The sequence below is a fragment of the Ipomoea triloba genome, chromosome 10, assembly GCF_003576645.1.
Source record: "Ipomoea triloba cultivar NCNSP0323 chromosome 10, ASM357664v1".
In the NCBI taxonomy this organism is placed as follows: Eukaryota; Viridiplantae; Streptophyta; class Magnoliopsida; order Solanales; family Convolvulaceae; genus Ipomoea; species Ipomoea triloba.
The window spans coordinates 24,159,827-24,187,632 of NC_044925.1; the positions used below are offsets into that span (position 1 = coordinate 24,159,827).

Genomic DNA, 27,806 nt, shown 5'->3' on the forward strand with positions numbered 1-27,806 from the left:
AAAAGTCCGTTTCAAAAACTCTACCTATTTGGTACTTGTTTCACATTTTTCTTGGATAATGATGATATGCCCATAGAAATATTATCATACGTTATTTTACGATTGATGGTAAGTTAATGGTTTTTCCTTATTAATTAAGGACATGCTCCGTAATTGATTTAGTAATTCATTCCGTTTATCTTTATTAAGATGTACCAGAAAGAAAAAAATACTACTATAGAGTAGAGAGCATTAAAAGGTTGGTGTTTTCCCATTTTGGTACTCTTCAAAATCTATATAAGTTTGTCATATCTCTGAAATCTCAACATCTTATTCGACTGAGAATTTAGGTGGAAGACAAATCTAAGGCTTTGAAGTTCAGGTACTCAATTTTAATTCTTCTCGTTATTTTATTTTTCAATTTCATTTCTTGAACTTTTGGTTTCATTTGCCCGTTGGTGTCATGTGTTGTGTGGTTGGAATTAACTTTGTGTTGAACTTGGAAGATTTAATTCTTGATTTAATCCTCCATTATCACTCATTTTTAATTTTAGTCATTGATTGTTAAAATTATTATATTTAATAAAGGAGTGCGGAATCATTTACAATTTTAATCCATGATAAATTTGTCTAATTGATGTGAAACTATAGTTGCTAGAATACCGAAAATTAGGGTTTTTGTTTTTTTTTTTTTTGTTTTTTTTTTAGTATGATAAATAATTGAAGAAATGATTATGACTTTTCAATTTTACAACTTATGTTAATGATTTACACAGATAAAAGCTAACATCAAATTACAATTGGAAACAATTTAACACTTCAAACAAATTTATTAAATTTGATAGATTTAAAAGTCAATGGCTACAATTGAAAATAAGTGATAGTTGTATGACTAAATTTGAAAATTTTAATTCTATGAATGATCATTTGATTATTTACATTTATCAATTTTTATCATAAACTTTCAATTGGATCATAAATGTTTCATTGACTATTGACATTTTATCAATTGAGTCTATAAACTTAGTACATTGGGATTCATCATTAGTGTGAATATGAAGAATCAACTTTTTATATTATTACTCTTAAATTTAATATTTACTAAATTGATATTTAAACGGAAGACCAAATTTGGAAGAAAATCAACAATCAATGAATCATTTATGTTCAAATTGAAAGTTGATGATGAAAATTAGTAAATGTCAAAATTTAATGGACATGTCCAATTTATGATCCAATTATTGAAAGTCGGAGATGCAATTTGGTAAAGAGTTAATTCCAATCATGGTGATTGACTATTGACATTTATCAATTTTTATATTTGACTTTCAATTGGACCATAGATGGTCCATTGCCGATACACATTTACCAAATTTCATCATCGACTTTCAATTGGACCATAAATGATTCATTGACTATTGATTTTGTTTCAAATTTGGTTATCCAGTTAAATATTTGGGTAGTAAACATTATATTTAAGAGTAATACTACAAAAACTGGCTTGTTATTGATATGGACAAATTGGATTCATAAACTTAATACATTGGGTTAATTATTAGTCGAAATGTGAAGAACCAAAATTTTACATTATTACGATTTAAATTTAATGTTTACTAAATAGATATTTAACTAGATGACCAAATTTGAAACAAAATAAATAGTCAATGGACCATTTATGGTCAAATTGAAAGTCGATGATGAAAACTAGTAAAAGTCAATAGATAATTGACCATTTGTGATTTAATTTAAAAGTGAATGATAAAAAAAATTGATAAATACTAATAATCAATGGACCATTCGGGTAATTAATTCACTTATAAATATCAATAGTTAATGGACCAATCATACAATTCACTCAAATATGAAATTATTTCAAATCATATCAACCATTTTCCATCTTGTCAATAATTTGGTGTAATTGCAACCGTATCTTAACCTTTTAGTTGAGATTGAACACATTTTTCAATTATTATTATAAACTTTAAAATATTATGTTACAATTTTTCAATACTTTAAAATATTATGTTACAAGTTTTCATATTCTCATTGAGAGCAACTTTATCTCTCAAAGGTATTATTGCATTTTCATTCATTTGAATTTAGTATTAATGCTTATGTGGACTTACACATGCAGATAATATGCCATCGTGTGAAGAGGAAATTGCAACCATAGAAGGCCTCGACGATGCGTTCTGCGAACCTGTTGAAATATACAACCTTATCGATTATCGTGCTTCTATGGGAGTAATTTCATATTCTATAATTACATTATTATTTATGTAGTTATATATTGAGTTTATTTCATTTCTGATTTTTTATTTGACATCTTTATTTATTGTGCTCCATTTAATTGTTATCACATTTAATGTGGGATTTTAAAAACTCGTTTACTTTTAATTAATTAAAAGATATACACGATGTTTGTGCATTTAGAGAAATTTGATAGTGTTGTGTGTTTTATAAAGTTGTACATTGCACTTTATTAAGAGTTTATAAAGTGATAGTACAACTTGTAAAGTAAACACAACTTCGTAAAATTTTATATTTATTTTGGTTGTTGGAAGCTACATGTTACTAGTGCAATTGTATCACTATAGAGTATTGAAAGGAGTAATTAAGTGGATGAAATATTATTATCGTATTTCAATATTATGAATTTGATTATTGCTAATATTATTTCAGTTTGCACATAATTATTGCATAGTAATTGACTAATTGAATATGAAATATGGTTTTCCTCACTTAAAAAAAAAAACGAAATATCACTTAAGATGCATCTCAATGTGATCAACTATGCATTTGTGATTAGCCTAACTTCACATCTTTTCTTTGCAGCAACCGTTGTTTCTCCACAGGTGTTTGAGTTATAAACAACAAGAAAGGTTTAAGGGGAGGTAATATTATAAAAATATTTGAAAATTGTATTATGTTGTATTTTTTTAATTGATTGCTATAAGTATTATCTTTCATTTAACGGGTGCTACATAGTTAGTATTATTCAAAAAGTATTATCCTTCATAGTTGTGTATAAATATTATTATATCAGTGTTTATAATAACAAAATTGTAAATATTTAATATACAGATTGCAAATGAAAGTAGTATTACCGGTGTCTTTTAATACTAAAGTGATAAATGAAGGCGTGTTCCCCGTTTGCGTGCTCTTGGCCAAAGAAGTTACCGACAAGGCAACTACTGAGGTAACTTTTATTTGAACTCATTCAGATTATTATGTATTGCCGCTATTCTAATCTAATTTATGAGAAACCTCATATGATTATAAGTATAATAAATTTAATTTGTATAGAGAAATTTGCTCGCAACGGTTACTTATAAATACACTAATTTTGATTCATTACTCGAAAGCGTATTTTGGATGAAACACTATCTTATGACCTTAAGTTGTTCAAAGTTAATCGACTCAAATTAAGTGGAGAAATGTGCTCCGAGTGAAGTATATTATCCATAGTTATATGACTCAAATCACGAAGATCAATAGACAACATAAGGGTGAATTAAACTTGAAAATTTTGTGATTACCAAACTATTTATCACAATTATTTCTTAACTAGCTAGACCTTTGCTTACTGTGCACAAGAAGTTGCTCCCACAATGCCGCTAGTGATACTCAATTCCTTGTCTTTTTATTTTCGAATACTACTAACTCTATTACAATGCAGTATCTGTTCATAACTACTTTCTCAACCTATTTAAGCATTACTACATGTCAATAATCATTAATTGAACAACTAAGTGTCATTGCGTTCCAAATTAGACAGTGATACGGATTATCACTACATGTAATTATGTAAATAACTAAATATACTACTATTTAAAAGAATAAATAATTTAGGCTTATTTCAATTATGTGGTTTCATTCATCTAATTTTTTATTGGAGGTGTTTGGTAAATAGTTGTTAGCCGGTAGCTATTAGTTAATTGGGTTAATGTGTCTGACTATTCGAAAACATTAGTTGATTGTAGAAAAATGTTTGGTAAATTAGCGGTTAATTGATAGTTGATTATATGCAAAATGACATTCTTAAAAAGGTGTTGAATTTTAATGTTTTGAAACAATAAAATGTTACAAAGAACTAATTAATCAAACACTTATATTAATTGTTTAATCAAGTTATAAGTTAAAATTGATTAATAAACTAATTATGTTACCAAACAGTGCCCTTCTTTATTTTTGATTTTATTTTTTAAATACTCCGTATAAAAATAAACATATTTTAAATTTAATTTTCATAATTAAAAAAAAGAAGAAGAGAATTTCTGCCATTACTAAACAAACCATAATATTGTTGATCCTTAGCAAGTGTAGTGGAAATCTCCCAGGATTATAGTGTTCATCTCAGTGAGATTTTGACGCAGAGTGTGTATCGTTTTGGACGAGCACGGATTCTGTACTCTGATACAACAAGAGGGAATCATGTCCAAGCAAGCTTCATGCTGCCTAAAATGGAGAAGCTATCAGAACTGGACACCGCCTCTCTTTCCGTTATGTTCATCAGCTCAGGTATGCATGCATTTTCCTACATCAACTTTGCTGAATCGGCATCTTACCCCCTTGAATTCCAGCAATAATTTCTATGGCTCCTTGCAGCAAAACTCACCCCAGATTGTATGGATTTATCGTCATTTCCCTGTAAGTTCGTCGCCAGGTCTGCTTCGTAACGCTTAAACGTTGAAGCGTGTTGTCCTGATGTAACTTTGGTTGTGGTGATAGCAAATGTTGAAGGCGATTGCTTGGTTGGAAAGGTGCCGATTGATTATCTTTCTTGGACATGGACCGACAGTGCGAGCTGGAGTTTAGGCGAGACTGCGGATATGCTTTTAGCTGTCGATCTGGATCCCTATTATTTGAAGGTATTTTAATTTCATCTAATCGTTATTATAACAGATTGTATCAATTGTTCGAGCCAGATGAATTCAACTTCCTTTAAATAAGGTTTCGTATTCCAGCCCTTTATGTGATTGTTACAATACATTTAGCTCTCCATATGAGATCAGATTATTGTTCAATTCCAGATTAGTCTGACATTATTGTTAAAATTTGACTGGAGCTCACAAATTTATATATATTCGTTTCAGTCAAGCCGTTCGGAAGCTGGAATTCCTTCGTTCGGGCTCACGCCTACTCCTGGAGCTTCGGTACTTCTTCTTCTCTCTATCATCTGTCCATTTCTGTAGGGATTCCTATACTTTTTTTCCCTAAATTTTGATCGATGACTCAAATTTTTGGTTGCAAAGGATACACTGATCAAGCGCCTTCAGGTGGGGGTTTCTGCGTGGGAAATTGGTGTGACAGAAAGAAACGTTTATGATTCATATGCAGAACATGCAATTCCTAGCGGTTGCCCAAATCTAATTCGGTGAGTTTCCCCTCTTTCAAATTTTCTTGTTTACATTTATATTATTTCTCATTGTCTAATGCCTATCATAATTGTTAATTACTTTTCTTTGGAAGTGGTCAACCATTGATGCTTGGTTTACTCTTAGGATGAGAGTTTTTCTTTCTCAACCTGCTGTTGCTTCCATTAGTTCCATATACTGAATATTTTACTTTGTCTCTAGTGTGACTCCTTTCTTTTAGTCTTCTTATTTTTCCATTGAAGAATGCATAATTTGGTTTAACTACTTCTCCTTTGCTCATTAAACACTTAAACAGTGTAATGTATTTTTTTTTTTTTTTTTTCCATTTACTTCTCTACCTTTAATGGTTCCATTTTCTAGGTTAAGGAGTGGGAATGTTATCTTCAACTATACACAGCGTGACAAGAAGTTATTAACAACTGAAGGTAATATTATTCCTGACAATAAAAGGCCATGTCAATTGTTTCACGTTTTTTAATAGTAATTATTTGTTTAGCTAGTCTAATCTTTATTCAATGTTAACTTCACTGACCTAAGTTTAGTATGCAGAGTATCTCTTGAGCTCCTATTCTGAGAATAAAGTTTTGAATGTCTTAATACTTATAGTAGTAGGCTAGTATGCCATATAAATTACAGTGGAGTGAGTATTACTCTAGAATTAACAGTGGTGAGCAGCCTGAGGATAAAATTACCAAAATACCAGAAACAGTAGAAATAACCCTAAAGTGGTAAGTAATTATTCCAACCTGAAACCAACATGGTTGGCGTGGTGGTTCAGCACCTCGTCCCTTAAGCATGAGGTTGGGGGTTCGATCCCCCACCCATGTGAATGGAACAAACCAGCCAGTCTCCTACCACTTAGTGTGCTGACAATTGGGACGAGGGTTAGTCTTCTGGCTGCCGGCTGGAGGGATACCTTTGTGCTAACCCAAAAAAAAAGGAAAAAAATTATTCCAACCTGAAGTATAATTGAAATAAGTGTCAGTAGATCATACATCTGAACTTCAAAAAATTTTCTGCAAATGGGACTGAAGGCCACTGTCTCTGGGGATGGGGAAGTGGGATTTGGACAATTTGACCTAGGCCTAATGCCTAGGATGTGATTTAGTACTAATCTTCTATACTTTAACCATTTGGTTGATTGTTCATCTTGCAGTAACGGAGGATTTCGCATGTCCCCTCTGCTTTGTGAAATGTGTTAACTTTAAGGTAACAAACTAACATTCTGCTTCATGCTAATTTTTTGTCAGAGGAAATTGAACCTAGCTGAACTAGAGTTGCAGCCTCTTACAAGATTTTCTTTTTCTTTTAAATTTTTGTTTAGGGACTGGAATGTCACTTAACTGCATCTCACGACATGTTCAATTTTGAGTTCTTGGTAAACTTCAGTGAGCTGTAATTTTGTTGAATTATTAGATCTGTAAACTTTAACGCCAAATGTATTCCAGGTGACTAAAGAGTGCCAATCTGTAAATGTATCTCCCAAATCCGACACATGGAGCCCTAAGGTGGGATTAGAGTAAAGTTTATTTCTTTTCTTCATCCCCAACCCTGTAAAATGGATTAATAAATGTTTTGTATTATTTTACTTGCAAAGCTTTGTGTCAAATTGTAGGCTGCATTTATACCCATCTGAAATTACATCTTTGAATTCCACTATGAGGTCTGACACATATTTTTGTGATGTAAGATGGAAATTACTGCAAATTTGTCACAAATACAGTTAATCAACATATTTTGTTGAAGATCTTTATTTAGCTATTCCTTTATGGCTGTGGTAAACATTTGACATAAAACAAGAGGTTTTGAGTAACAAAGTTAATTTGCTTTTATCTATCCAGCCAGTTTGCTAATCTACCAATTTTTGTTTTAAGTGATTTCCAGTTGGGGGACATGGGAGGGTGTGCATTTTGTACCGGGTGATTGAAGAGAGTCAAAACCCATTTTCCTCTTTGTTCTTATACGGAATTGTAAATGATCTGACTATGGACTCTATATGTTTGAATTAAAGGAGACTAAGGGTCTTCCTTCCATGCCCTTTAACCTCTTTTTTGTTTTGATTTTGTTTTTGTTTTGTTTTGTTTTTTGTTTTTTTTTTGTTTTTTTGTTTTTTTTTTTTTAATTTTTATTGTTTTAATATATTCATTCACATTATTGTAAATCCCTCTTTTCTTCTTCTTTCCTTCCAATCCTCCAACCAATCAATACCAAGTTATGCAAGTGATATATTGTGGCAAATGAATTTATTGCTTTTGTAACTAAATTTCTTTGCTGATGTTATGTTCTCAGATTATTGGTCATGGTGTTGACCCTCAGAATCAAGCATTCTTATTCTGGTACTAACTATTCTACACTTCAGTCTGTACTGATCATAAATAATGTTGTCTTGTTGTAACATTGTGATTTCTATGAAATAAATCAACATAAGAGTCAACTTACTTCATTCACAGTGCAAAGTCACTTAGGCGCAGAAAGTCACAGACTGTGGTTCGAAATGCAACGAAAACACATAGGCCTGTCTTGGATTTAAAAGTCAGTGAGCGTCAGTGCAAGACAGATGGTAAAAATCCTGCTTAGTGTATTAAAATCCATAACACTCATCATTTGTATATGTTCCAAAATATATTGGGGGGGAGGGGGGTTGTTTACGGCTTACCTATGCTTTTATTTTCTTATGAATTATTAATAACTAGAAGAGGTACCTGATTGTGAAATGTGATACTCTGCTCTAATTCCTCCAATGTTTCTCTTCTATAGGCCATTCGCTTACACACTCAGATCCCGGTTGCCTACAGTCATTCCCTGGGAGCACTGATGCACCACCCACAACACCTCAAGATGGTAATGCTTATTTCGGTACAGTTGATAAAACCAATGCTCAGTAGTTACTAGTATGACTTTATTGACTTCTAAAGAGTTGCATCCAGTTCTAAGAGCATCCCCAATGGAGATATTTGGCTTTGCCAAACCAGTTAATATCTGACAAGTAACCATTGGGGAGCAAAAATCTTGGATATGTGAGTACACTGTGTTAGACATTATGCATGGTAGGCATATATTTATTAATTAGTATAGCATGGTCTTATGGATTGATGAGCATGATCTTAGGGATTGATATCCAAACCCTACCATAGTTAGTATCAATTTTGTTGTATATATATGTGTATTCCTTTGTCTTAGAAAAGTGTGAAATACAAATTCCTTTCTTCATTACATGGTATCAAAACAAACCCCTAACTAGGTAGTTGCTCCATGTAAACCTCCTCTTGAAGATCACCGTGTAGAAAAGCATTCTTAATGTCTAGTTGATGTAAGGGCCAATCAGACGCAACAACCATAGAAATGAGTAACCTGATAGAGGTCAATTTCGCAAAATGAGAAAATGTGTCAAAGTAATCAATCCCTAAGTAAGATGATGCTCATCAATCCCTAAGATCATGCTATACTAATGACTAAATATATGCCTCCTACCATGTATAATGTCTAACAGTCCCCTTCATGTCGGAGCATAGATATTAATCATGCCCAACTTGTTACACAAATAACTAACTCGAGTGCCATTAAAGGCCTTTGTGAATAGGTCCCCTACTTGTTCTCTAGTCTTCACAAATCTGGTGGATATTAAACCTTGCTGTATCTTTTCATGAACGAAGTGACAGTCGATCTCTATGTGCTTGGTTCGTTCATGGAATACCGGGTTGGATGCAATATGAAGAGCAACTTTATTATCACACCATAGTTTTGCAGGGATTGGAGCTTTGAAACCCGATTCATTCAGGAGGTTGTTTATCCACATCACTTCACATGCTGATTGTGACATTGCTCTATATTCAGATTCTGCACTTGAACGAGAAACCACATTCTGCTTTTTGCTCTTCCGCAAAACTAGATTACCTCCAAAGAAAACACAATAGCCAGTTGTTAATCTTCGATCCTCTTTTGATCCTGCCCAATCAGCATCAGTGAACCACTCAATTCTAGTATGACTATGATTCTTATACAAAATTCCATGTCTCGGGGCTCCCTTCAAGTAACTCAAGATGTGCTCTACAGCTGCCCAGTGGTCAACAGTTGGGGATGCCATATACTGATTCACCACACTAACAGAGTATGCAATATCTGGACGAGTCACTGTTAAGTAGTTCAGCTTCCCAACTAATCTCCTGTACCTCTCATGATCTTTAAACAATTCCCCCTCCTTTGATAGTTGTATGTTCGGTATCATGGGAGTATTGCACAATTTAGTACCCAATCTTCTTGTTTCAGATAGTAAGTCAAGTACATATTTTCGTTGAGAAAGTAATATACCTGTTTTACTCCTTATAACTTCAATACCCAGGAAGTAGTTAAGCGGCCCCAAATGAAACTGACTATGAAGAAATGTTTTGAGAGATGAGATCCCTTCCGTGTCACTCCTCCTAGTAAAATGTGGAGTGATCTAATTTTCCTTTCACCATCCCAAAGCTCTCAACAAGACAACAACTTGACTTAATTTTCCAAACTAAGCACATGGGGCTTTGTTTCAACCCATATAATGATCGACGAAGTCGGCATACTTTCCCCGACTCCCCCTAGCAACAAACCCAAGAGATTGCTCCATGTACACTTCTTTGTGAAGATCCCCATGCAAAAATGCATTCTTGATATCAAGCTGATGTAGAGGCCAATCATGGATGACAACCATAGAAATGAGTAACCTGACAGAAGTAAGCTTAGCCACAGGAGAAAAAGTGTCGGAATAATAAACTCCATAAGTTTGGAAGGGAAGGATGACCTAAACGACAATAAGCATCAAACGGGGTGACAACACTTGAACAAGCCATAGACTCCAGCCTCGTGGTGTCAAGAATATAGAGACTCCCAGACGTGTGCCCCTTCCCAATAACCCTCTTTGTCGTAAGATCACAGACAATGGCCAGGAAAGAACGTAACATAACAATTTAAAACACGAGTAAGTTGGCTGACCGAAATTAAATTGAACCAGAAGTTAGGCAGGCTCAAGACAGATGACAATGGGAGCGAGGGGACATGCAAAATGGTACCAGGCCCAAGTACACTGGAGGTAGATCCATCCGCTAAGATAACAGGAGGACTATGCGTATGGGGAGAAAATGTGGAAAATAGACTAGAGTTACCTGTCATATAATTTGTGGCTTCTGAGTCTATGATGATCCATTTGGAAGAGGACAATAGAAGGCAAGAAGTTGTGTTACCGGAGTTAGCAATAGCAGTGATCGAAGATGATGAATGCTTTAAAGAGGCTTGGTACCGAGAAAACTCAGCAAACTCATCAGCAGAGATTAGGACCGATTGAGCAAATATATCAGATTGATATTCAGTCATACCCAAACAAAAAATAGATCACAAAGCACACAAAATAGGAACTTGAAGGTGTCCAATACAAGCTGACCGTTGAGCCGAAACAATTGATCCAAACCAAGTCCAGATTCGAGACTACTGGACTCAGGCGACCCTGGAGGTGTCAACCGGGAAACTTTCCGGTAGTCGGAGACGCCACACGCGCCGGTGCGTGACGAAGGTAGTGGCGGTTGATGGCGGCCTGTGAGACCCACGCACTGGGAAGATTGGCGCTGGACGCCGACGAGCCTTCCCAGATGGGTGGTGATGATAGCGGCGCGAAAAAAAATCCTTTATCGTACAGGCTTAGATACCATGTTACGAAAGCTGTACTTTCCACTACAGGAGAATACACAACCCAACCCTATTTATACAAGTTAGTCCGAACAAGGAAACAAGTTTCCATAAGCCTAAAACCCTATGACTGCCTAATCTATAGAAATTCTATATATTGATATATATTCCATAACACATCCAATCGCCTTCTTCCCATAAATCTACTAAGTTCCACGTACCATTGAAATCTAAAGCATTCATCTCCTCAATCATAGTGTTATGCCAACCAGGGTGGGTTAAGGCTTGTTTGACAGTTTCAGGAGTTATGGAGTCAAGAGAAATAAGAAAAGAGCATGAAATATGAGGTAAATGAGTACAAGAGACAAAAGACGAAACATGATAAGTACATGATCTTTTACCTTTACGGAGGGCTAATGGCAAGTCATCTGGATCTTTCGACGAAGAAGCCGGCTCAGGAAATGAGACAGGCGTTGTGTTAGGAACAGGAGCCAAAGAAGTTTCCTTGTTGAGGGTAACTATTTCTGGAGGAACATACTGTTGGTTATGGGAATACACTTGAGTGAGGCCGTGTAGTAGGTACGGAAAGTGAAAGTAGTGGTAACTGTATAGATGAGAACATCATCGACCTCCTAATTAGGTCTCATCTTCGACCTCCTAATTAGGTACGGAAAGTGGAAGTAGTGGTAACTGTATAGATGAGAACATCATCGACCTCCTAATTATGAGAAGGTGATGGAGATGAGAAAGAAACATCCCCAGGAAAAGTTACATCAATAGACACCAAATATCTTCTGTAGTTAGACAATAACACCTATACTCTTTTTTAAGGGGCAAAGTCCTGGTCAGATTGGTTTTTCCCTACAAGAGGGGGTTCGAACTCCCAACCTCTCTTAAGGGGCAAGAGTGCACGACCACTCACGCCAACCAAGCTAGTTACACCTATACTCCTTTTTGACACGTGAGTATCCCAAAAATGCACTTTAGTGATTTTGGGTCTAACTTTGTAATATGAGGCCGGACATCCCTCACAAAACAAGTATGCCCAAATGTTTTCGATGGAATAGGAAACACAAACTTTTGTGAGAACAGACAGTGATAAGGTGATTTTCCATGTAACACCGAAGATGGCATACGATTGATCAAGAAACAAGCAGTAGAAACTGCATCAACCTAGAAGTGCTTAGGAACCTGCATTTGGAACATGAGAGCTCGGGTAGTTTCTAATAAATGTCTATTTTTCCTCTCAGCAACCCCATTTTAGATGGGGTGTCAACATAGGATGATTGGTGTAAAATACCATGTCCAAGTCTGGGGTTCAGTATTTTTTCACTTTTGTTGACGATTATTCTCATATGACTTGTTTATATTACATGAAAAGTCGGTCTGAATTGTTTTCTCATTTTCATGTTTTTTTGTGCTGAGATAAAAACACAATTTGATATTCCATTATTCCTACCATAGTTAGTATCCACACAACAAGGCTTGACATTGGAGAGACTGAAGAGCACGCTTGTGCCTTGTGGTGGTGTGCATAGCATGTGCCTGTTGGGTGCAAGTTGAAATGATAGAAGTCCACCACTTCTACAAACAATTTTTTTTTGAATTTAATATTTGTTTTATATAATATAAATTATAATATTATAAATTACCTGTAAAATAATTGTAATTAAATTATAAATTATAATATATTTAATTTGAAATATTATTTAAATTCAAATAAGGTTATATAGTACGTTGAAATGCTGGTGGGCCTAAAAATATTTGGTTGAAAGATATTTCTATTGGGGAGGGGATATTGGAGATGGATGGGATATTGAATGTTGATGTGGAAGAGGTTGGACCCACAAATATCTATTACTACTTGGGATGCTCTAATAGCTCGATGTTTATCTGCTGCAGATTGTACAGATAAACCTGTGGGTTCTGATTGTGTGCAGTCTGTACCTAGAAGCTGTCTTCCTTCTCCTGAAAGGCTTCGACATGATAATGCTTATTGTGGTATTGTTGGTCAAAAATTCAAAGCTTTTCTTACAAAGAATTGGTTATACTGTCATGCTAATATTTTAAAGAGAATTAGTAGTAATGAGTAGATATACCACAAAGGAGTTTATTCCACTTTTGGTCACTTGACTATTGTCACAATTATACTTTTGATCATCGATTTATTCCACTTTTAGTTCTTGACTTTAAAAATGTTTCATTTTAGTCAAAAATGTCATTAAATGCAGTAAGATGAAGTTTGGTGAAATTTTTACAAAGGCATTTTGGACTAGAAGTGGAATGTGCTTAAACTTGAGAACTAAAAGTGGAATAATTTTTTATTTTTATTTTTTATTTTTCAAAAAAAAAAAGTGGAATAATTTAAAGTTGAAGACCAAAAGTTAACATGTCACTTATAGTTAAGGGACCGAAACATTTTGCAATATGACATGACCTGATGAAAAAAGAGAAATTCTTTTTACTTGAATCACATATTTTGATAAAAACACTCAACATTTTATGTGCTTTTCTCACATATTTCATATTGGTTTCTCTTTTTACTTGAATAACATATTTTGATAAAAACACTCAACATTTCATGCGCTTTTCTCACATATTTCATATTGGTTTAGGCCCACTGCCATTCTTTATACCCCACGCCACCTTAGTTTTCTGACTTTTCTCTGTACACTCCATACAGATGCATCCAGTCCTAATGCAACAATACTTTGTGCTGCAGGTCAAGATTTAAATGATTATCCTGATTCTGTGGAATCAGCACCTGAGCTGCAGTTTCCACCTCCTGCAAAGATTCAACATGCACAAACAAGGAAGGTGGAATCAGTTGCTGATGACTCAATGAAGTATGGTTATTGATTCTTTCTTTTAATAACTTACATGCAACTGGTAAAATTTCACTTGTCTGGAGAGAATTATATTATTGAATTGCTTAACACACTTAGTAGCAATAAAATCAGTGAAATGGTTTGCTAACATTTCATTGAGTCATTGACATTATCATAACATAATAGAGCACTTGAACTAAATGGAAAGTCTGTGCATATTGGTCATTTACCCTATGAGTTAATACTCAAATTGGTCCTTCAACTATTGATGTTTGTTATTTCTGTCTTTGATTTTAAACACTACTTATTTTGGTCCTCTAACTATTAAATTTCTACCTAATTTAGTCCTCCATTAGAAAAACCATCTATGAGCTATTAAGTCCAAGGGTATTATTGTCATTTCAATATTTAGAGGACCAAATAAGTAGTTTTTAAAATTTATGACTCTCAAGTACAATTAATTTGTAACTTATTTTATGTTTTTATTGCTGCTTAAATTGCTGAGTGTTTATGTTTGTCAAATGAGTGCCTTTTGACTGAAAGATATTAATAATTTTGTTTAGCCTAATTTAACCATAAACTGTTCAACAAAAGCTACCCCAAATAAAATAATTGTACTGTACCTTTTGAAATTAGACTATGTGTGAACTTTTTAATGTGACAATTAATTTTTAACTTTCAAAGAAGTTGAGTTACTTTTGATTTAAAGTGAAAGTTGGTTAAAATTATACTAAAGTAGGGTATAGAATCTAGAAAATAAAAACTTTAGTTATACACACACACTAGTATGATACATTCTTGGGTCAAAGATACATATCCTAACCTCAAATGCGGCCCAATCTGCTCAAATTGATTTGGAATCAATTTAGTTATCTTATTTCCTATTTTATTAGTAGTTGCTCTTTTTTTACTTTAAGTATGCATGTTTTAGAATATAGTATTAGTAGCAATAATCTCTGTTTCCTTATAGAACACAAGTTGTTATGCTGGAATTTGAATAAAATCAAAAGGGAGTTTTCTTCCTCCAGCTTATGCTCTCTTGTTCTTCTCTCCCTTCACCATAGGGCGACCAACATCTTCCTCTTCTGTTAACCATAGACCCATGATGCAAAGCCAAACTTCTGACACATATCATATGGTTCCCGTTGTTGGTGTCATGGTTACTAATTTGAACAATGAACCCGTTATCAAAGCCTTGCAAAAATCTTTCAAAGCCTTGGAGTTGCAACACGACATAATTGAAAACTTGTGTGCAAGGATCGCTTCTTTATCCGCAACCTCCCACAACCATGCAACTTCCCTTGCCAACCTAGAGAGACTAGTGAAACATATACTCACCAATCAAGGGAAACAACGTGTTCAAGAGGAAAAATCGGAGGTTGTTGTTCACACCGAGGGTGTTTCCAATACAGCGAATGTGGATCACTCACGACATTTTCACAAATGCCCCAAGGTTGAATTTCCTTTGTTTTTGGGTGAGGAATGCCCTATGGTCTGGCTGCTTCGTTGTGAGTCTTCTTTTCGGCACGCCGACACCCCGAACCTCGATCAAGTTCTTCTAGTTGCATACCACATGATTGGTGAAGCCCAACTTTGGTACCACTCCGAAACAACGGTGTCCCCTTTCGCTTCTTGGGCAACGTTTAAGGAGGAATGTTGTTTGAGTTTTGGCCCACCCCGAAGCATTAGTTTGTTGGGAGAATTGAAGCAACTCTTTAAGACAGGGAGACACATGTGCATGCCAATCTTAGTTTCTAACATGGTATCGGAGTCTGCTCGGTCCACTTTGTGTCACCCGGTTATGGGTATTGGTGGCGTCCAAGCTAGTTTTTGTAATCTCGCTTGTTCAGTCCACGAGCTTTCGCTTAAGGGGAAGGTCCGGCCCAATTTTAAGTGGTCAATGGCCCGATTGTCCACTTGTGGGGGAGTGTTAAGAGTCAAAAATTGATAAAATAAGAGGGAATATATGAGTTTATAAGGCCATGGGTGAGACTAGCTAATTGGTTGGATTAAATCTTTTAGTGTGGTTTGGCCCATGGGCATTATAGCCCAATTCAGTGACCCTAACCCAATCCTAGTTTCTAACAATGATTATGTCAATGATTTTTGGGCTCACCTTGCATGGGCAGGCACAATACTCCCAGCCGTGTTGATCTTTTTACCGGTGGTCTGGACGAGGTACTTTGGATTGATGTGGAAAGGACCAAGCCTAGTTCTCTAAACAAAGCCATTAATACAACCGATGACTTCTAGCGGAAATGCCACATCTTAGGCCTTTTGCCCACCGAAACGACACACAACTACCCACCCCCTGATTCACACCTTCCCTCTGCCTGGTCTCACTACCTACCCCCACAACAACCAACGAACCACACCAACTCACCCCAACCTTAGTTAAAATTCTTATGCCCAGCAGAAAAGGCTAAGAGGGACTCCAAAAAGTTATGTTATAATTCTGAGGAACATTTTTTTTCCCCCGAGACGTAAATGCCACCGCCTTTTCATGTTGTGGACATTAGAGGAGGGCGAAGAACCGCCTGCTTGGTATGCATCCACAAAGGAATTCCCTGAATTCCGCTTGAATGCATGCGGAGAAATCACCTGAATTCATTCAACCTAAATGCTATTACTTGCTTTCCATCCTTCAAGCTTGAGGACAAGCTTGATCTCCAAGAAGGGGGTGATGATACATTTTTGGGTCAAAGATACAAATGCCAACCTCAAATGTTGCCCAATCTGCTAAAATTGCCAAATCAATTTAGGACTCAAATTGATTTGGAATCAATTTAGTTATCTTATTTCCTGTTTTATTAGTAGTTGCTCTTTTTACTTTAAGTAAGCATATTTTAGAATATAGTGTTAGTAGCAATAATCTCTATTTCCTTATGGAACACAAGCTGTAATCCCTTTATATAGGGAAGCTTTACACAACAAGTAAGCTGGAATTTGAATAAAATCAAAAGGAAGTTTTCTTCCTCCAGCTTCTCTTCTGCTCTCTCGTTCTTCTCTGCCTTCACCATTGGGTGACCAACATATTCCTCTTCCATTAGCCATAGACCCCGTGATTCTGTGATGCGAAGCCAAACTTCTTACAGATATCATTGTTGTAGTAGTTGTAGTAGTATTTACACATTTCAAACATTGTTTGTAAAATTAGTAATTTACTCGTGTGATGCATGAAAAAAGTTTAAACAAATTAAAACAATTTTAAATAAATCAAAATTAGTAAATTTATTATTTAAATAGAAAATATTATAATACACTTTATACACAACAACAATATATTTGAATTCCTAAACATTTTGGAACATGTAGTAGTAAAAATGTATTTTTTGTACATATATTTTTCAAATATAGACATGTTTAACAAAAAAGTGATTACCATTTAAAACTTATGCCCGGAGTATTTTGTCATTCACATACATGCGATGCGATATCCGGGCACAAATTTCTATTAGTGCATTATATATTTATTGATAAACAAAATCTATATATTTATTATCATTTTAAAGAAATTGAAAAATGTCTTTTATTAGCAAAAATTAATATTGATCCCATTTATTGAGAAAATATAGTGTATAATACATTATATTTATACATAAATGAGGGGAAAAAATTCTTTAGCAACACTTCTATTATTATATAGATATATATATAGATATAGATGTAGATTGCTAAAAAAAAAAATTGTATAGTTGTATTTGTATCATTAGTTATAAGTTGCCTAAATTTCATTAGGAAAAATGCAGTGGAGTCCATCAATGAGTATATACTTTGACTAAAGGAAATAAAAAAATAAAATAAAATAAAAAAAAAAAACCAACACCACCACCCTAATGACCAATGATTGATTGCCATGTTAGAAAGTTCATACATAATATAATTTTGAAAAGTATAGTACAACTTAGGGGCAGGGCCTAGAAAAAAAGTTTAGTGGGGCGAAAGAACTTAGTTGGTGAGTTTCGATCCCTACTCCCTGGACCTCTTAAAATAAAAAGATGTTTAAACCCAACTAAGCCACCACATCCTTCATTATCATTAATATATAATAATATATTATCTAATTCTATTAAAACATTTACTATACACACACGAACATATATATATATATATATATATATATATATATAATGGGGGTGGGGTGAGGGGAGGGGGGAATTGCCCCCATTGCCAACCCCTCTGGATCTGCCCCTGGTACACCTATTTCGTTTGGGGTAACTTTTGTTAGATGGTTTACGATCAAATTAAGGTCAAACAAAATTATAAGTACCATTAAATGAGAGGGCACTCATTTGACAAACATAAGCACTCAGATTAAAATTTTAAATGATTATAAAAATTTAGAATATAATTACAAGTTAATTTTACTAACTAGGAGTTGTAAATTACTTTATTCAATAAACTAAAAAGAAATACATATTTAAATGAGTTAATACCCAATTTGGTTTGTCATCTTTAAATATTTTGGTCCTCTTGATATTGAAAATGACAATAGTACCCTTGGACTTAACGGCTCATAGACAGTTTTTCTAATGGAGGACTAAATTAGGTAGAATTTTAATAGTCATCAGATGACCAAAATAAGTAGCCTTTAAAATCAAGGACAGAAATTAACAAACGGCAATAGTCGAAGGATCGATTTGGGTATTAACTCTTTACCCGATTGTGGTCCCATTTGCACAAAACCAATGTGTACATTAGGTAAGCCTTGCAGCCTTGCTGGCTGGTATTTATGGTGACTGCTGCAAGTAATTTGATTATGTAAAAAATTCTGAATCACTACAAAATTCACCTCTATGCATGGAGGAAAACTATATTTATTCTTTCCTCTTCTGTTCTCAAATCTCAATAGTACCTTTTACTATTGTACCAGTAAGCTGGCATTATTTGAGTTTAATAGATCATTAGAAAACATGAATTCTATTACTAATTTGACTATCATTGTGATTATTTTGATTAAACCTTGTATGCAAGTCATGTGCATACTTCCCTTTACCCTCTCTAAATTTCCTCTCTTTTCAGCCCTAATCTCATGCAGGAAGGCAGTTTCTTTCACTCAAAAAGTGGTAAGGTAATGCTGCAATTTTATGCTATCTCCATCAATCATCACTTCCGCCTCAGTCAGTTGCAAATGCAAGTCACAAACTAGATGATCTGATTTTGTTTTTAAATTTTTGTTTATGAAGCCAATGACATTGGGGGGAGTTCTTTCTGATCAAAACAGTGAGGATGAGGTTGATTATGATCTTGAAGATATTGAAGATCAAAGGGTATACTTTCCTTACTAGACATGCATTATACTTTTGCTTTCATAAAGTGATAATATTAACCGGGATGCAAACAATGATGTTGAGCTATACTAGAAACTTTGACCCATGCAATGTGTGATTTTATAGGACTAATCACTGACAAAATGGTATCACAAATGTGCTTGAGCCTCATGCTCAGACACATGGTTGGCTAATGTGGGAATTTAAGTCCTATGGGAGAAATTAAAAAAGAAAAAATTAAAAAAAAAAAAAAGAAAGAAAAAACAGTTAAGGCTTGCATTTCTGGGTGCACAAAATAATGACACAATTTTCAGACAGTGTATTTTATATTTTGTAGACTAATGAGAGCTCTACTGTGTTCCATATGTATGCTTTAGGGCTATAGGTATTACCTTCAGCAGCACTCTACCATTTCTTCTTCTTGAGCTGACTTGAAAAAGACTTTCAGTTGAGCGTCTAGAATCTATGTCTTAGGGGCCTGCAGGGAAGAGAGAGTTGATTTTCAGTTTTTTCCAAGTTTGGGCATTTGGTTAAACTTAAGGCAAAAGGCTTTTGAATAAAATGTTAAAATTGACCAAAATGGCTCTTGTAGTTGATAAGTAATCAACAAAGTTTGGCAAATTTTATATGCATGAAACCTGACTTTGGTAGAATTGAAACATGGCACTTCATTGAAAAGTGTTGAGTGTGAAACCTGACTTCAACAGGGACATACTAATTAATGACTGGGGTGTTGTAGTAACATTTAGTTTTCTGGAAACAAATCTCTGTCAAGGAATTACTTGTCTTTAATGCCCTGACTGCAGATGCTTGCTGACTTTTCGGATGTCTCCAAGGATGAGAAGCACGTGATGCATCTTTGGAATTCATTTATCAGAAGGAATAGGTGATCTTGAATTTTATGGCCACTTGATTATTCTTTTGCTCATGTTCTTTAATTTACTGCAATGAAACTATGCAATCATAAAAACTATTGCACATGGCATGTGCATCATTCAAAGGGTCAATCTATACACTTCGAAAGTATTGCTCAAACCTTCCACCAGCTTATGTGCTGTGCATTTGTAAAACAACTTAATATTTTTCTAGAGTAACAATATTTTCATTATCTTGTTTCTTTGTTTTCCACATCGTTTGTTTGTGAATTTGTTAGCATGTTGCAGAGCCATGCATGTATGTAACATACAGTGTCTGTTTGTATCTATATGTATTTGGTCATACTGAGTTGAGAGAAGAAACACAATCTGGATATCATTCATTGCTTACCAGTTGAAATGCATTTTGATAACAGGATTCGGTTCATGAGTCATATTAATTGGGCATCTAAGGCTTTTACAAAGCAGCACGGACGCGATTTTGTGCAAGAGCCAGCACGGCTTTGGTAGGCCTTCTCACTTCTGCATTTTGTCTTTATATTCTGCAGCGAACCCATTTAACCTGTTTCGTGGTGATTTTGTTTATAACAGTAAATGCTTGTGTCATGCTAAAACAAAACAGATGCCATTAGGATTTTCATGTGCCTTGTATGCATGTTTGGACTCCCTATATCATCTGAACCTGATAGCATTCTCATATATGTTTTTACCAGGTGCTGGAGACTGTTCATGATCAAACTATGGAATCAAGGTCTCCTTGACGGCAAGACTATGGGCACTTGTAATATAATACTGGACGAGTTCCGTGGCTAAGGCATTAGGCATAGAATCATTTGATTTGAGGACTGAAAACCAATTCAATCTTACATCTCCGAATCTATATATAGTGGCAAGAGCAGACATTGGTGATGTGCTGCTGGCTTGTATTTTCTTTTAAATTTATCAACTTGGTTGTTTTCTATGGTTGCTGACCTTTAAATTTTTTTTCTTGATAGTATATTGACATCTGGCATTGCTAGCACTTCTATCGAGTGTAAACTATGGAGAAGAATTCAAGTTATTATTGTTGTTATCTTTGTCTGGAGTTGAATAGTTGATACTTGATAGTAACTAGTAAGTTATCTTTATGTTCTTCAAAAAAAAAGTAAGCTATCTTTATTCTTTTTCTTTTTCTTTTTTTTTGTTTGTTTGTTTGTTTGTTTTTGTTTTGTTTTTTGTGATACATAAGATTTCTCAGCCTATGACAAACTATTCCTAAGTCTTTAGAATTCTTGCCGAGAGTGTTATCGGAGGAGGTAAATTTGAGTCACTCAAACAGTCACACAGTCGGTTGTTAATTTTGTGCACGAGATCTATCTCTATACTTTTGCCAATTTGGAAAACTCAATCTCCAATTCAAAGAGCCTAATGACTAAACTCTAGTCTGTAGAGCTCTAGCTCTTCGTGGGAGTCAAACCTTCACCCAAGGCTATCAATTGATTCAAGACCGAAGCTATTAATGGGAGAAAATAGTATACATGGATTCATCTTGGAACGATCACATATGAATTATATCCAGACGTGATACACCATTGATTCTAAATTCACAAGGAAACACTAGATTGAATGAAATAAGTCACCTGTCATCATCACAGGGTGTCAATAAATTGCAGCTTACCAATAATCTCTACAAGAACAAGTCCCATTTGAGAAGTGATGAAAGCGACTACGGTCTCTAACAACAATCTCTCGGTCATAAATTTTCGATATAAGCTTTATTGCAACATGACAATCTGCACATACCCTCAAGTTCTTCACGATTCTAATTGGAGTCCCCGGTGGAGTATTGATCAACACGAATGCAATTGCAATCTTCTCGCTGTGATAGGAAAGCGCAGTCTCCTTCTCCTCTTCCTCTATGTCAGCAAGCACATTTGATGTGTGGGGAACGTAGCCTTCAATTCTCAACAAGTTTGTCATTTCTGCAAGCTTTGCATATATAGCCTCGGTTTGAGGATGAGTTCTATCTCCCATAATGAATTCGTGCACACAGTTGCCTAACTCGACTAGACTGTGTCCTGGCACTTTCTTCACCCCTTCTTGAAGCATCGTCTTCCTTACCGTATGCACATCTGACCAGCGCCTTTCTGATGCATAAAGATTCGAGAGGAGCACGAAGTCCCCTGAATGTGTAGGTTCTAATTCCATAAGTTTACTCCTCGCAACTTCTCCTAGTTCTAAATGCCCGTGTATTGAACAGGCGCCTAATAGAGTTCTCCAAATCACAGCATTGGGTTCCAATGGCATGTTTTTTATATACTCATATGCTCTCTTCACCAAACCAGCTCTTCCCAATAAATCAACCATACAACCATAATGTTCTATTTTCGGTTTAATTCCAAATTCCTTCTGCATCCTCTCAAAGTAGGCGAATCCTTCATCCACCATACCACAATGGCTACAAGCATACAGCACGCCAACAAAGGTGATCTCAGTCGAAACAAAGCCTCGTCTTTCCATCTCCTTGAAAAGCTCAAGAGCCATCTTTCCGAATCCATTGACAGCCAATCCAACAATTAAAGAAGTCCAAGAAACAACACTCTCCTCCTCCAACTCGTCGAAGACCTGCCTTGCCTCCTTTATATTTCCACACTTTGCATAAAGATCTAAAAGCGAATTAGCGGCGTGCAAATTCCTATCCAATCCCACCTTCACCATATACAGATGAGCCCTCCTACCCAAAGCCAGAGCCCCCAGCTCAGCAGAGGCAGTGAGCAAACTCACCAAAGTAAACCCATCAGGCTGGACACCCTCCAACTCCATTTTCCTATAAAGAGTCAAAGTCTCATTGGGCCTGCTATTCACAGCATACCCATTAATCACAGAATTCCAAGCCACAAGATTCTTCTCAGACATTCCCTCAAACAGATAGTGTGCACTCTCAGCCTGACCACAAGCACCATAGAAATGCACCAAAGCATTCTGAACAAACACCAACGACTCCAACCCATTTCTTACCGCAATGGAATGCACCTTCTCCCCCTCCCTAACAGCCATCAACTTCGCAATTGCCTTGAGGAGAAAAGGATACGTGTGCGTGTCAGGCGCAACGGAGTTCACACACATCTGGGTGTGAACCCCAATAGCAGGCCCCGGGTTTTCACTCTCGGCATACCCTCTAATCATTGTGTTCCAAGTAAAAATGTTTGGGGTTTGGATTCCATTGAAGATTGTTTGGGCGTAAGACATGGGTCCTGAGAGAGAAACAAGAGTAAAGATCAAGTACCTGCCCATGTCGGGGCTGGAGAGAGGGATGCCACGCCTGATGGCAAAGGCGTGAACTTGGCGGAGCTTGTGATTGGAGGAGGCACATGAGAGCAAGAGGGCAATGCATTTCTTGAGGATGTAGGGTTTAGGGTTTTGTTGAACTGAGATTGCCAATGTAGACGATGGTAATGGGTGCAGCATGTCAGATCATTCTTCCAAGCGAGGTAAAAGGAGGAATTTGTTTTTAGATTACAGGAAATAGAGCGGTCAAAAAAGTAATTTCCCATAAATAGTATAGAACAATCTCCCAATGTTTCCCATTAATATTTTCATAGCGATCCATGAAAATATTTTTTGGAATGCTATTGACTCTGTTACAATGTAGTATCGATCCCTATGATTTTTCACTTGGGAGGGCCACAGTTATGCCGCTTAACCACAACGTCTTTAGCATTCATAAAGTTATTATAAGGTTTTTTTTTTTTTTTCCTGAAAATAAAAAAGTTAATTTATTTAATCATAAATTGAAACGGTTACAAATAGGATAAATATACTCCTTATAATATTTTTTACACTCATACATAGAAACAACTTACCTAGCAATGCTACAGAGAACTTAAATCGCAGACTGTTTCACAAATTTGGAGTTGAATTTGTTAGAGGAACTTACCACTTTTCTAATATCATTGATGAACTGCCCAAGCGTAGTCAAGACTGACTTTGGTTGAAAAGTTTTGCACACGACCTTAGTATCTATTTTCATTCTTCGGTCCATTGACAATATGTCCATCGAACTGGACTACAGATGCACCTTTTCATTTTCATATTTGTCATCCAGGATGAAGTTTACATATGCCTGATGGGTAAATACCCCCAGGGACTACTGTAGAAGTACAATGTATATAGACCGTGTATTATTGTATCCCTAAAAGATCGGGTGTCCCTTAGAAATTGTTAAAGGGCAAGTGACCTTTGGGGAATATTATATTCCTGAAGGGTCAGGTCCTATTCCTATATAAAGGACCTGACCCTCCACTGTAATGGCATGCGGGGATCCCTTGCCTCTCGGGCTCCCTTCCATCTTCTTCTTCTCCAAGAAGGAAGCCATGGCTTCCTTTCCCCTTCTCCCTGCATTCATCCATACACCAATCCATACACTACAACATACACAATCAAACACACGTGGTGTAAATCTGTACCCCCGTTTACATTTACACCATCATTGGCGCCGTCTGTGGGGAATGCGACGAAATGCCGTGTTCCTCTAATCAACCGGATGGTATTCACCATCCTCATCACTGTCAACAATAACTTCATCAACCAGTTCCAGCGACACACAATAACTTCATCAGCCAGTTCCATCGGCGTCGCTGACGCGTCAACTGCCGCCGATTTTTACCCGGCCGGAGTCGCTGCTGCCACCGTTGGAGAAGAGTTCCACCATGCCACCGTCGACCACTGCCTTGACGTGCAACCTCCAGTGGCCGGTTTACGTTTTTTCCTCCAACGTACATCCTCCGGCCACACGCCCTTTCCTCTTCCCTTGCCTCGCCACTCTCACGCGAAAACTTTCAGTCTCCAGTCATGCACTCCGAATCCAGTTGTCGGATCCAGCTGCACCCCGTCGGTACCGCCACTTTGAACTCCATCGCTTGTCAAGATGGAGAGTTGGCCGTGACACAAGCTGAGCAGACGTCCTTCAGTTCATCTGATTCTCTAACGTAGAAATCTACTACATCAGATGGCTCCACATTGCAACATCTTTCTGAAAACATTGGAATATTTTAATGTTGTTTTTGCTGCCCGATGTCATGGGAATATTTTAAGTAGATGTTTTGCATGTGAATGGAAGAAATTCCAATGGGAACAACATAGGGAAGCGTGAAAGTATTGGGAGAAAATGGAAAGAAAAGACAAAAAGTAAAGGAAGTGGTTGGTGTTAAAGTGGGTGGGGTTTGAGTGTGTTTCACGGGAAAGAGAGAGTGACAAAAACAAAAGATGAAAAAGAAAAGAAGAAAAAGTGGCGAAAAAAAAAAAAAAAAAGGTNGTAGTATCGATCCCTATGATTTTTCACTTGGGAGGGCCACAGTTATGCCGCTTAACCACAACGTCTTTAGCATTCATAAAGTTATTATAAGGTTTTTTTTTTTTTTTCCTGAAAATAAAAAAGTTAATTTATTTAATCATAAATTGAAACGGTTACAAATAGGATAAATATACTCCTTATAATATTTTTTACACTCATACATAGAAACAACTTACCTAGCAATGCTACAGAGAACTTAAATCGCAGACTGTTTCACAAATTTGGAGTTGAATTTGTTAGAGGAACTTACCACTTTTCTAATATCATTGATGAACTGCCCAAGCGTAGTCAAGACTGACTTTGGTTGAAAAGTTTTGCACACGACCTTAGTATCTATTTTCATTCTTCGGTCCATTGACAATATGTCCATCGAACTGGACTACAGATGCACCTTTTCATTTTCATATTTGTCATCCAGGATGAAGTTTACATATGCCTGATGGGTAAATACCCCCAGGGACTACTGTAGAAGTACAATGTATATAGACCGTGTATTATTGTATCCCTAAAAGATCGGGTGTCCCTTAGAAATTGTTAAAGGGCAAGTGACCTTTGGGGAATATTATATTCCTGAAGGGTCAGGTCCTATTCCTATATAAAGGACCTGACCCTCCACTGTAATGGCATGCGGGGATCCCTTGCCTCTCGGGCTCCCTTCCATCTTCTTCTTCTCCAAGAAGGAAGCCATGGCTTCCTTTCCCCTTCTCCCTGCATTCATCCATACACCAATCCATACACTACAACATACACAATCAAACACACGTGGTGTAAATCTGTACCCCCGTTTACATTTACACCATCATTGGCGCCGTCTGTGGGGAATGCGACGAAATGCCGTGTTCCTCTAATCAACCGGATGGTATTCACCATCCTCATCACTGTCAACAATAACTTCATCAACCAGTTCCAGCGACACACAATAACTTCATCAGCCAGTTCCATCGGCGTCGCTGACGCGTCAACTGCCGCCGATTTTTACCCGGCCGGAGTCGCTGCTGCCACCGTTGGAGAAGAGTTCCACCATGCCACCGTCGACCACTGCCTTGACGTGCAACCTCCAGTGGCCGGTTTACGTTTTTTCCTCCAACGTACATCCTCCGGCCACACGCCCTTTCCTCTTCCCTTGCCTCGCCACTCTCACGCGAAAACTTTCAGTCTCCAGTCATGCACTCCGAATCCAGTTGTCGGATCCAGCTGCACCCCGTCGGTACCGCCACTTTGAACTCCATCGCTTGTCAAGATGGAGAGTTGGCCGTGACACAAGCTGAGCAGACGTCCTTCAGTTCATCTGATTCTCTAACGTAGAAATCTACTACATCAGATGGCTCCACATTGCAACATCTTTCTGAAAACATTGGAATATTTTAATGTTGTTTTTGCTGCCCGATGTCATGGGAATATTTTAAGTAGATGTTTTGCATGTGAATGGAAGAAATTCCAATGGGAACAACATAGGGAAGCGTGAAAGTATTGGGAGAAAATGGAAAGAAAAGACAAAAAGTAAAGGAAGTGGTTGGTGTTAAAGTGGGTGGGGTTTGAGTGTGTTTCACGGGAAAGAGAGAGTGACAAAAACAAAAGATGAAAAAGAAAAGAAGAAAAAGTGGCGAAAAAAAAAAAAAGAAAGGTGGCGGAAATAAAAAAAAATGGTGGAGGAAAATGGCAACTCACTTTCATAACAACAACTGATTAACGTTGGAGACGCACACCACAACCACCGCGACTGCCATAGAAGTGCTCCACCATGCCGCCATGCCACCAGCAAAGCTTCCGTCTCCACTGTCGTCTCTCTCTCACTCGCTCATGGCCATCGCCACAGCACCTCACCACTGGTCGTCGCCGGCCATTATCGCGACTACAAAAGCTGCGAACTCGCTGCCGTTCGCACACCACCGCAGCAACGACTTCCACATCCAACCGCCGCTCCGCCATTGCCAGTCCCAGATCTAAACCGTCAGAATCTCCGGTCACCACCACCCGCCGCGAATGTCGCCTCCAAGCTCAGAAAATACGTTGCCTCAAGGAACACCCGATCCAACAAACCGCCGGAAAGAGATGCGGTCGCCGGTGATGTCTCTTTCTCTCCGGCAAAGAAGACAGCGAAGAAGAAGAAGATGAAGCTGGTTTCTTCTTTCTTCTTCTTAATCCATATAATATTATTATGTATTATTATTATTATTATTATTATTATTATTATTATTATATATATATATATATATATATATATATATATATAATTATATAAAAAAAAGCAAAAGTAGCAACAGCCGAAAGCTGTGCTACTTTGCATAAAGTGGGGACTTTGTCCCCCACGTTATATTTATAATTAAAAAAAAATAAAAAATAAAAGAGTGGTGGGGGACAAACCGCCGGTTGTCCCACCAACTTTAGTAATAATAATATAATATATATATATAATAGTAATATGGTGGCAGCTTCGGCTGCCACCCCTAAAAAAAAAAAAATAAAAAAAATAAAATTTTATAATATATTAT

At 36.5% G+C, this 27,806-nt stretch overlaps 2 protein-coding genes across 2 annotated transcripts; one reads left to right on the forward strand and one right to left on the reverse strand.

The window, feature by feature from the left end:
- The first annotated feature begins 1,767 nt into the window (after positions 1-1,767).
- Positions 1,768-21,058, forward strand: LOC116033347 (polycomb group protein EMBRYONIC FLOWER 2-like). The gene is made up of 23 exons (XM_031276096.1): positions 1,768-1,780; positions 2,114-2,223; positions 2,815-2,873; positions 3,064-3,178; positions 4,320-4,500; positions 4,588-4,629; positions 4,711-4,850; positions 5,076-5,135; positions 5,235-5,356; positions 5,718-5,782; positions 6,514-6,566; positions 6,682-6,735; positions 6,806-6,865; positions 7,647-7,693; positions 7,808-7,917; positions 8,115-8,198; positions 12,912-13,010; positions 13,732-13,855; positions 18,860-18,908; positions 19,024-19,107; positions 19,914-19,993; positions 20,399-20,488; positions 20,696-21,058. The coding sequence occupies exons 1-23, from the start codon at positions 1,768-1,770 to the stop codon at positions 20,793-20,795; spliced, it is 1,941 nt and encodes a 646-aa protein (XP_031131956.1). The 3' UTR covers positions 20,796-21,058.
- Positions 21,059-21,477: 419 nt separating this feature from the next.
- LOC116031679 (pentatricopeptide repeat-containing protein At4g21065) lies at positions 21,478-23,460 on the reverse strand. The gene has a single exon (XM_031273941.1). It carries the CDS (start codon positions 23,427-23,429, stop codon positions 21,636-21,638), a length of 1,794 nt encoding a protein of 597 aa, XP_031129801.1. The 5' UTR covers positions 23,430-23,460; the 3' UTR covers positions 21,478-21,635.
- Positions 23,461-27,806: the final 4,346 nt, after the last annotated feature.

Excerpts from the sequence above, each read along its gene's own strand:
- LOC116031679 (XM_031273941.1), bottom strand. The coding sequence starts at position 23,429 with ATGCTGCACCCATTACCATCGTCTACATTGGCAATCTCAGTTCAACAA.
- LOC116033347 (XM_031276096.1), top strand. Across the intron at positions 5,357-5,717 it reads GGTTGCCCAAATCTAATTCG|GTTAAGGAGTGGGAATGTTA; the intron begins GTGAGTTTCCCC and ends TCCATTTTCTAG. Across the intron at positions 8,199-12,911 it reads ACCCACAACACCTCAAGATG|ATTGTACAGATAAACCTGTG; the intron begins GTAATGCTTATT and ends TATCTGCTGCAG.